Here is a 12,234-nt window from a genome sequence, read left to right as displayed (position 1 = left end):
TAATGACAAAAATAATTGTAAAACTTAATTTTGAATAAATAAGTTTGTAACCTAAATTATAAATCTAAGTTTTGAATAAGTAATTTGTAAATAAAATGTAAAATTTCTTTTTTTATAAATTGTAACGGCTTAACTGTAAATTCTAGTTTTTATAAATTATCTTGTAAATAATTGTTAAACCTAAATTTTGAATGATCCTTTTATATTAGATTTTAATGCTTTACCTTAATGTTTCTGTTTTGTGTTTGTTTCGTGTTCTTGATATATGAACTGCTTTTTGCCTGCGTAAGCCTCTTGATTCAGGCTGCGTCCTGGTTTTTGTAAATGTTTTCTTTTGTATATTTCATATCGAAATATCAATACAGAATGATTGGAGATAAAGAGAAAATGTAAAAAGATTTTATTGCAGTAAAATGCACACTGTAGCCAGCCAATTGCTTATGTACAATTTATCAATACTGTAATATAAAAAGCACATAGTGAAATGTGCACATAACATATTTAAACTTACTTAATAACTTAGGTTGGTCTACAATATGCGCTATATAAGTCGACAATTATTATTATTATTATTATTATTATTATTATTATTATTTTTAAGCATAACTATATCAAATTTAATAATTATTATTGATAACTGGTAATATAAAAAATAACAAGAGAAAAACATATATGAAAATAACCCCATCGTAATTAATGAATGGGAAGTCTGAAAGCAGTTTATAAAATGTAAACCAAGGAAGTCCTTTGGACCAGATCAAATCAGCTCTAAGGTCCTACATACATGTGCAGATGCTCTTGCCACCCTATACACCATATTATTTCAGAGGTCAATTAACCAACATCTTGTAGCAAAATGTTGGAAGTCTGCAATTGTTGTGCCAGTCGCTAAGAGACCACATCCTACCGAGTTGAACGACTATAGTCCTGTTGCACTCACGTCTGTAGTGATGAAAACTTTTGAGCGTATAATTGCAAAACTACTAATGGACCCACTCAAATCAAAAATTGACCCCATACGATTTGCCTACCAACATGGTAAATCCGTTGACGATGTTGTGTTAACGCTTATAAATCTTATCAAAGAACATACAGACAGACCGACAGCAGTGCTTTGCATGTTTGACATTTGTTGACTTTTCAAGTGCGTTTAACACATTACGTCCTAATATACTCATTAACAAGCTTCAGAATATGAATGTAAATCCGAAAGTTACAATGTGGATAAAGGGTTTTCTATCAAAGGGGAAACAGAGTGTGTGAGTTGAATCTCTTTTATCAAGATCAATTATTACAAATATAGGGTTACCTCAAGGTTGCGTGCTGTCACCATTACTGTACAGTTTATACACAAATGATTGTCGCTCAAGTTCGAACGATACTCGTATTCTGAAATATGCGGATGACACTGTAATTGTAGGACTCTGTAAAAACTCCCCAACTCATTATACTGACACAGTTTCTTACTTTGATGAGTGGTGTAAAGATAATGAATTGATAATTAATTATAGCAAGACTAAAGAAATGGTAGTTGATTTCCGGGTCAAGAATTGTGATAGTGTTCATCCACCTAGAATTAATGACATGGAAATTGAAAGAGCCAATAGCTATAAATACCTTGGAATTACAATTGATAAGAACTTAAATTATGGAGAGCAGTTAGAGGGTGTTCTCAAAAAGGCTAAATCCAATGTGTATTTTCTTAGACACCTTAATTACTTTAAGGTTGACAAAACAATTTTGAAACTGTTTTATACTGCAGTCATTGAAAGTGTTCTTGTTTTTGGATGCCTTGTTTGGGTTGGTAATGGTAGAGTGTCTGATATAGATAGGCTAAGACCAGGCCCATAGGCAAGTGGTGGGGGGAGGGGGGTGCAGAGGGTGTAGACGCACCCCCCCCCCTCAAACAATTCAAAAGGTCCACTTTTTAAAACCTATGATTTCACCATGCTGCATTTTTGGCCGTTAACAGAACTGGTCCATGGCACCCGGCTTTTGGAAAAAAACCCAGGTTATAAATCCTGCTGGTATGTTGAATAGCGATGGGTTCTTAAATTATTTATTGCCACTGACGCCCGTGAGATGAAGTGAGTGATTGTAATGGGTTTCTTGTTTACATTCCAATGGCTATATGTTGCTGGCCAGGACTCTCTTGTTAACTCCCAATGGGCATTCTTAAAACCAATTAAAGTTAAGTTATGGAGCTGCTAACAGCTCCCTCTGGACCATTTGACAGCCCACTCTCAACTATCAGACAGCTCACTATCGACCATTACTGCTAACTGGGACTTTTGCCTCATGACAAAATCGTTCCTAATATGCATTGCATTATATATTTGCTAGCTTATCTAACCGTTGATTTTTAATAATGTGGTATGAAATTTGTTAGAAATTGATCGTCTCCGGTGATTGGAGATTGATCTATATAATACGAAGGATGTTATTTATAGGCCTGCAGATGTACAGGAAATAATAACGTTACTTTTTCAGGTCGCAAAAAAACACCCAAATTAATGAAAATTTAAATGATATATTTTGGAATTATGTGTTTGAAATATCTATTATGTAAAACCCTCAAAATTCAGGCCCGTAGGCAGTATTTTCGATGGGGAGGTGCGTTTTGCAACCGAAGTGGACCTAACGATGGGCGACTGCTTAGGGATTCCCTCGAAGGTGGGGCGAATCTTCTGGAAGCTCTGACAAATTAGCATATTGTGATACTTTTTGTAATGGATTTCTAAAATCCTCAATTATTAATATCCTATTTAAATTTTCATTCATTTGAGTACTGTCTAGGGACCTACAGTAAAGAATTAGAAATAGAGGGAGGGGTAAAAGGAGGAACATGCACAGACAGATGGTCAATACCAGTCATGGTGGGGCTAAGGTAAGAGAATTTATGATTATGGCACCTCAAAATGGCTGGAAATGGCACTCTTACACAAACTTAATTTATGATTTTTTGACATGGATCAATCTGCAATCACTGGAGCTGATAGTTTCCGACAGATTTCGTAGCACATTATTGAAAATCAACGGGTAGAAGATCGGGCAAAAAATGTAATGCATACTATAGCATTTTGCGAACATTAGGAACGATTTTAGTGAAGTAATAGTTTTAAAAAGTGGACTTTTTTTAAATTTAGTGGTCCAGAGGCAAAGGCCTGGAGGGGTTTTGTGAGAAAAGCGACAAAGTATCATTTCAGGCCCGTAGACAGGGGATGCAGAGGGTGCGGACTCATTGCCACCCAAGCCCCCCCCCCCCAATTTCCTCCCCATCGAAAATCCTGCCTACGAGCCTGCTAAAACGAGTTGTTAGGCATGCTAGTACTGTGTGTACAATTTTTTATACTTTTTTATATTTTTAAATATACAATGAATTGTTTCTGCTCTTCTTTTCCTTTTTAAAATTGGACAATAAAACTAAATTGAATTGAATTGAAATTGAATTGAATATAAATAATAATTTATTTTATTTATTATTTATAATACAAAATGTACCGTAATATAATTTATTTTTTAATTGATTAATATATTAGTATATAATTAAAATATTGCAAATACCGTACTATAATAAATTTAAATATTTTTGTTCAAAATAATATTAGAAAGGGTAGAATATACTGTAATAGACCTTTATATTTATACTTTTTTATACTTATTTTTGTAAAAAATAATTAATACTATAAAAAGTTATTATAATACTCAAACTCAAACTAAAATTTATTTTCCTTCATTGACATGTGTAACATATACAATATAAAACAATAGATAATTACACATTAATAATGTATTCATTGTTATAATGAATTTGACTAATAATTATGCTATGCTAATGTAATAAAAGTACTGTTATGATTAAACTGTAGTATATGTTATTTTTTTTTTATTTCAGGCTGAATTGGTATGTAAGAAAATAGAAGAAATGACAACAAGAGCCAAATGAACGATCAATAAATAATTCATAGGCCTACCAACTACCGTTCTATCAACTGAAGAACAATAGTTTTAAATATTCTGATTTACTGTATGATAAATGTAACATTATATTTTAGTTGAATATAGGCCTACATACTGCATCATTGTTTTTAAATCAATTGTTTTACAATTACTTTGGAAATTACTAAAACAATTATATAATCAAATTTGAATGTAAATTATGTTCAATTCTCATTTCATTTCTGTTTTAGTGGTTTTCCTTATTCAATACTCATATAATTATTGTACACTGAAAAATGTAATCATATAAGCTGAAAAAATTCTAGGCTACAAATGTCATCGACCAGGATTCAGCAGTTGGAGTACTTTATTCCTTCTAACTTTATATATAGAAAATATATTGAATTTTCAAAACAATTTTTTAAAGTTGTCAGAATTAATTATTCACCCCTAACAGATTTACTATGCAAGTTTGTTTCAATTTCACTGTTCCCTGCTAAGACACAATTCTGATATTGCAAACAAAACACCATAAATGAGATAAAAACATATTTGGTTGTGTATACCCCTATTTATCTGGAAAAAAAAACAGTTCAAACTGCAGGACGTACTGAGGATGAGCAGTAATATTTGTAAGGCGTTGCCATGGAGAATATTCTTTTTACCTCACATATTCCATGATTTACATAATATGTCGAGGGTCAAGCTTTTGAATACTTATTCCAGCTTTCGAGAATACTAGTACAGGACTAAAGTTAGTCCTGGAATAACTTAATCCACTTTCGATAATACAGGCATGGCGGGTTTATAAATCAAAATATTGTGGTCGTGCCGCATTAGGTTGCTTAATAATAAAATACTGTGCTTACCTCTATGCAGACATTTCGATGCGGTTCAGATATTTCAGATTTGCCATCGCTATCTTCAATAATTCTATGAGATATTTCAAGCTGTGTAGGAAAATATATAATAATAAACAGGAACAATTCCTTAAAATGATACAAACTAATAATGAATGAATACATATCTATTTTTTCCACAAGAGTTTACAATAAATAAATAATTAAATAAATTGTAAAGGGTTACGTAATCCTTTCTAGGAATTACTATACCATAATGAATCAGTGTGACATTATCAATTCCATTTGCATTAAATTTTCCTATTCCTGACTGATCACTCTATCGATAGAGTACCTCCGTGTTTTATCTTGTGTGCAAAAATCTCAAAGCTGGAGTGATTTTACTACAGTTACATCGTGATGGAATAATTTATTGCTATGAACGCACACAGCGAACCTAACGAATCTTGCTCTACGGCGCTGGTTATAACAGGTGAAGCCTAGACCAGTGGCGGCGCTACGGGGGAGGGGAGGGGTGGGGTTGACCCCTCTCCCTCCTCTCCGTCTTGGAAGTTAGTAGAGATTCGTTGGGTGGATAAAAAAAATAATAAAAAAAATTAAACGTTTATATTGTTGGCCTGAATTGGATAGACATATTATTATAAATTAATAGTTTAGACGCCTATGAGATACAACAAAGACCATCCTTAAGTCAAGATGACTTGTATAAGCGTCTAGCGGCTTATTTTAAAAATAATTACATTGTTATCAAAGTAGTAATGCAATCTCAAAACAATGTTATACATATAAGAATAAAAATAAAAATAAATAATGAACTACTACAATACAAGCCCAATGGAAAGCTGAATAGTGAAATTTTTCTAAAAAAACAAAACAAATAATCCAATTTGTGTACTCATTAGGATCCAAGTAAAACTTCTGAATGAACACTGGAAGAAAATCATAGGCCTAACACCTATCACGTTTACCATACCTTGGCACATTTGCCAAAACATGACCTCTTCGCCCACAAATGTGGGCGAAGTCCAAATCATTTTAAATTTGAATATAGGAAATAAGACACAAAAATGGCCAAACCGCGCATTTTGTGACAGAAACATGACATTTTGAACGTTTGAATTATAAGGCGTGCGAACAATAAAAACAGTGGAAGAGTCATTTTTTTAAAGTTCTGTGTGTTTATGTTTCAAAGGTTATGCCATATTCGGAAAATACATCTCATTGAAAGAAATAGAAACATAAATATTTTGAAAGAGAATTATCTTACGAACATTAAGAAACGGATGCCCTATGTAATACTTTCCCAACAAATTTTGTATAATTAAGGTAACTTGCATGTTGTATGGGGCATGTGATGGAGAGAGAATTTCTGGATTTCACTTTTGTCAAGTTCTCAAAACGTTTTTAAACACATGTGTTTTCTTCCGTAACTATGATTATTGCAAAACATATGGCGAAATATATAGCTTGTTCGACCGAATAATTAAGGATCGGAAGAAATGACCAACAGAAAGTTTTGAGAACTTGACGAAAGTAAAATATTATATAGGCCATCCGTATCTTGACAACCGCTGAGGGTAGAAGCTAACTTTCTTTCAAAATATTCAGTAGGCTTATATGCATGTTTCTTTCTAATTTTCCAATGAGATATATATTCCAGAGATATAACCTTTGACGCATAATATACTCCTCCTAAAACCTTGACTTTTAATTCCTCTCTGACTCTTTCGCTGTTTTTGTTGTTCGCAAGCCTTTTATTAAACGCTAAAAATGTCATGCTCCTGTCACAAAATGTGCGGTTTGCCAATTTTGTGGGTCTCATCTCCTACATTAATAATAATAATAATAATAATAATAATAATAATAATAATAATAATAAACAAGCATTTTTAAAGTGCTCTATACAATAAAGTCTCAGAGCGATAGCTTACTGTGTATAGCTCAATTCATTCATTCATTCGAAGTTAAAAGAAAATTATATTTGGGTGCGAAGATGGCATGTTTTTTGGTACATTTGTGGGCGTTACTACATTTGTGGGTGCAACAACTCCGCCTCAACAACTCAACTTCATTCAATATTCATTGGGAGCGGCCCTCACTGAACAAACGGTTAGTTCATGTTAGTTTGTCGTAGTCCTTTTAAATTCGTTTCATTCCTCCCTTATGGCATAGATACTCTGATTTTTCTTTATCTTAATCACTGTCGACTTTCGAAGAGGCGAAGGGTATTGCAATAGTAGCGCACGTCTTTCTGTGTATCAGTTGTGTGTGTGTGTGTGTGGGTGGGTGTGTGTGAGTGTGTGTCCTTCTGGACTCATAACTTAAAAGCTGATGGACTGATTTACTTTATAGGTTCACAAATATACAATATTCCATGTATCTCGGCTCCATTTAAATTTAAAGGGGATTGGAAGTAAAATTTCGATTTTAGAACGCTATTTACAGTATATATTTGTTGGTCGCAACAGAGTCAACTCTGTCAGATCGTTCGACCGTGTTGACCGGCGGACTGCAAGCGGACGGCGTGCAAGCCCGATTGATGGGCTTGCCACCTGAGGTCTATGATGCCAGGCCTGAATTGGTGGATAGAGTGGAGAAGTAAGATGCAGATTTTAGAATGTTTCAAATATTTTCCATTTCGCATATCTCACAATATGCCATTCGACTCGTCAAGAGAGATTATCGAACCTCATAAGGTCGAATAACTTTCTTCTGAACACACGCACCTTTACTACTCGGCTACACTTCACCAGACAAGTATGCATCGTTAGTAATATTACACCACTATAACTCAACATAATATATCATGGGTTGCTAAGGGGTCCTTCACAATTTTCAACATTTCACAAGCGTACAAAACGTACGTTGAGGGGAGGGGTAAACCCTGGCGTACGCCTTATAACAAGTAATAAAATGTCAATGTTACTATGTAGACTGTCCAAAAATGATATTCTATAGGTTAACCTACTTTACTAATACTAGCTAGTATTACTACGTAGTCTAGGCCTACTACTACCTACTAGGTTAGGCCTACCCCACACATACAAATTCTATAGAACTTTATAGACCTTCTATTGAGAATAATCAATTTCTACAGAAATTAGTATTTTCTATAAAATTGTTTTATAGAGGAACTAGTTTCTATAGAATTATTAATGTAATGTCTATGTTTTTAATTTTTTTTTGTTTCATTCAATATTGTATTGACACATTCGTGTCTGACCAGTATAGTCTACCAACATGTTTTACATCTTGCATATTCTATAGAAATTCTATAAAATATTCTATACAAATGATTTGACAAGTTCTCTATAATAAAACTATAAAATTTCTATGAATAATTATAGTCCTTACCTGTATTTTTTAAATGTATTATAACAATTTATAGGGATTATCTCTATAGGAACATATAAAATCTATATAGAGTATAACATATATGAAATTTCAATATGAATCTATTTATTTATAGTATATTCTGTAGAACTGTATAATATTCTAAACACAGTCATTTTAAAAACTGTAACTTTTAATAGTCTATAGAAAATATATATAATATATATATATATATATATATATATAAACTCTATGGAAACATTTATAGTCTGTAAAATTGTTTCTCTATAGAAAGTATATATAAAATGAATACGAACGCTATGGAAGTGTTTATCTGTAAATGAAATATTAAAAATTATTTAAAAAATGATATCTATAAAAAAAATTATGTATTAATGTATATAAAAAATCTGTTCAAACTCTATGAAAAATTTCTGGAACCGCTAATACGTAGCCTTATGGGAACTTTATAGGGGTGGGGGTGGGGAGAGGGGGAGTGGGTCTGCCCCTAAACTTATCTAGCAGACACGCTAGCCTCCTCCTAGGCCTAGTAGAAGTGGTAGATGAAGAGGCCTGGCCTGGCCTAAGGCCTAGCTGCAACGGTAATTCTAGCTTAGCCGCTGTACAAAGACAGACATAACTCTCTAGGCCATTTAGGATATAGGGCTAGGCTTAGAACCTGGGCCTTTTGTTGGCCTAGCCAAGCTGTAAGTTAATTGCCCTATAGTCAGTCTAGCATGCCATAAGAAGAGTGGTGAATTGCATTTGGGCCGTGTCCTCACTAATGTCCATGATAAGAATTGTATCATTATTTGGAGAAAGTTAATGTAATCAAATTGCCTAACAACATAAATGGTGACTTTATTTCAGGATTCTCAAGTCTCAGTAACTACTGTAAGTGAAAACTCAATCCAGTGATTGTAGTAGGAAAGCATATTAATGTTTGTTTGAAGATGTATCTACGTGAAGGAACAGAAAATTACATGACTTACTAAAGGTGAATATAATGTTTTGTTGACGTTTTATTTTTACTGTCCTGTACTATTAATTATTAACAACATGCTATAGATGGTGCTGTAGTTTACACGATAGAGTTTAGTCAAACTTAATGTGTATATATTAGGCCTATATAGGCCTTAAGTGATATTGAAATTGTAATGTAGGCTAAGCTGTTTTGAGATCTAAAAAAAAAATTTTTGATTAAAAAAGAAGTAACTGCTAGTCTGTCGTTAGCTACATATATGCATAGTACTCCTATTTCAATACAATAATAAAGGGATGTAATACATTTAATAGCTGTTTCTATAATATGCGACCGTATAAGTTTACCATTATTATTCTTTTTAAAGATTTTGTTTTGTTATATCTTTCAGCAAGAGTGAACTCCGAAAAATGTTAGTAAAGTCACAGTGATTCAATATTTCAAAATAGATTTGTTCAACGGCATAATTCATACTAATTTAGCTTGGTACCATCGGACAAGAAAAGGCATAGTCATGGACAGTTGCTACTGCAATATTACAGAGAATGCTGGTTTATGCACACCTGTAACACAAATGGTTCTTGAATATTGTTTTATATAATAAACTCTTGTATTAGGACATTACGAAAACAATGCTTATTTAAACCGGACTGTAAAGCAGCCTTGAATTTGAGGTACAGTATGTTTAGCAGTAAGACATTAGCAAAACGATTATAAATGAAGGGGTATGCTAGTAAATGAGACTCTAGGGAAGTAATGTCCCTACCGTATGATGTTTGTTGGTGTTTTAAATTAAAGAAATTATGGTTTGTATATGAACTCATAGTGTATTTTGTAAGTCTGCAAAAGTTGATTAAAGCCATTGTTACCAAGTGGAACTGGGACCATTGCAAACCAATTGGAATTGGGGCCAGTTAAAGTTGAAGACCAGTTGAATTGTCCAAAAACACACAACACCCACATTTTTTATTTAATGTATTTTTATAGGTTTTTACCATAAAATGTTTATAGATTTATAAGTGATTTTTATAAAAATGTGTATAGATTTTCTAAAGTTTTTAAAGGTTTTTTATATATAACATTTTCATAGACTTTTATAGATTTTTAATAGAATTTTCATAGTTTTTTATATAATTTTTTATAGATTTGTAAGTCTTTTAATATAGTTTTAATATATTTTTTATAGAGTTTTTTAAAAATTTTTTATAGTTTTTTATATAATTTTAATAGATTTTAACTATAGTTTTAATATATTTTAATAGTTATTTCTATAGAATTTTCTACAGATTTTCTAAACAATTATGCTAAAGACATTCTATAGTTTTTTTTGATAGAATTTTATAGATTTTTTTTGTATGGGACTGCTAGCTAGGCCTAAACTACTACTAGTCCTAGGCATAACTAGGGTTAGGCCTACTAGGCCAACTGCTCCTAGTTAATAGCTATGCCTAGAAATAGAGACTGGGCCTACATATATTCAATTAAAATGCTCCCATTGTCATTCATTGACGTTTTGTTATTTTCTTTCTGATTCCTTGATTATACAATACTTCTATCTTTTTAAAGTCCACCCATTCACTTGACAGGCCTAGCTTTGTGTGTGCATTTTCCCTGATTTTAATATTACTGACATTATTTTAATATACTAAAGCAGAAAGTACAGTACCTTATTTATTCGAATAAATGTCCTGTTTATTGGAAAAAATACTGTTATATTGTTATTTTTCTCTATAATTTTGTTTTACTAGGCTATAGGCTACATATAAAAACTGTCAAGAGTACTGAAACTGTTGCTGCTTCACTATTCACGTGGAAGTTAATGAACCAAAAGGTGCTCCTGCTACAGCTTTAACTATGACTAGTGGCGATGTACACTTCTTCATACGGATTAGTCAACAATAACTCAGAACTGAACTCACAACTCAGATTGTTTTATTTATCAAAAATTATAATAATAATACTCAAACATTTATAAGGCGCCATTCCAAATTGAATGATCAAAGGCGCGAGCGTTAACAAAATTATAACAAACAAATATTGTGTATACTGTAATTAAATTATAGCACATTGATGGTCGGGAGAGTCTCATTAAGGCTATAATAAGCCTCTACCATGAGAGCCAATCTAGAGATAAATAAATGTATTGTTTTACACATAGTACAATTGAATGTGTCTTGTATTGAAATTACAGTACTTAGTTATTGAACTGGCTATTCCGAGATGACAAAAAACATTCAAAATTTTTTTTGTACGCTCTCAGGGGGGAGGGGGGAGGGGTCATGAAAAAGTGTACTCTTTGTACACTTGTGAAAATGTTGATAATTTAGAAGGACCCCTAAATGTATAACTTGTTTTTAAGATTGGCTTTGCATTATTTGTTCATTTGAGTTAATTCTTTGCTTTCTTTTATTTTAGATTATGAGGTTATTTTATGTAGATGTGTGTTATGAAAACATTTTATAGTAATTAGGCCTTTAAAGCAGTACTGAACCATGATTAAGAATGATCTAAACAATTAATTATGACTACATTATATAATATATGGTAGAGTCGATTCAAATCTAACCTCTGAATGAGTGCTACATGGCGGCACTTCAGCTCGAACTTAAATACTGTTGTAAAAACTTAAAACTTTTGTATAATTACTTCATGTTGTCGTAATAATTTTGTGGATTGTGATTTCTTGAATGTTGGTTGATTGTGTTAAATTTGTAATTTAATCCATGGTTTTTCATGTTTTTTTTTTTTTTCTTTTTTTTGCTGATTTTGTTGTTACTAACTCCAAGCCCTTAGGCCTAACACTGGCTTTGTTGTTGTAGTACAGCAAGCGCCAAGGCTGCCAAGCCTGTTCCAACCACCAGGTGTACACGGCATACCTGAATACCACAGTAACGGAGTTGAAGCTGTTAGGCATTTTGTTCGTCTTGTGTTACTTAGGAAGGTTGTCTCTTTACTGTGGATATAGTACGGCAGCTTAGGCCGTATTTGGACTTAATGTGGACGTTCCGGACAAAAGCACCAATATTTTTTTACATGCTCCTTATGGTCATAGCATTCAATTTTTGGTAGGAACCACCTCATCCGAGGTCATTATGGCGGCCATCTTGGATTTCAAAATGG

The 12,234-nt window shown here is 32.7% G+C and overlaps 1 protein-coding gene across 1 annotated transcript in view; it reads right to left on the bottom strand.

Annotated features, from left to right (window-relative positions):
- Positions 1-12,234, bottom strand: part of LOC117121032 — a 37,963-nt gene that overhangs the window by 12,500 nt on the left and 13,229 nt on the right. Inside the window, exon 3 of the mRNA XM_033266128.1 lies at positions 4,809-4,889. Coding sequence (XP_033122019.1) covers positions 4,809-4,889 — 81 coding nt within the window. The remainder of the gene's footprint in view (positions 1-4,808; positions 4,890-12,234) is intronic.

The sequence above is a fragment of the Anneissia japonica genome, unplaced genomic scaffold (genome assembly GCF_011630105.1).
Source record: "Anneissia japonica isolate Jap-2015-1 unplaced genomic scaffold, ASM1163010v1 scaffold343_len330904_cov94, whole genome shotgun sequence".
Classification (NCBI taxonomy): Eukaryota; Metazoa; Echinodermata; class Crinoidea; order Comatulida; family Comatulidae; genus Anneissia; species Anneissia japonica.
Note: the sequence above shows the minus strand (reverse complement) of the source record. Positions and strands in the feature narration are given on the sequence as shown.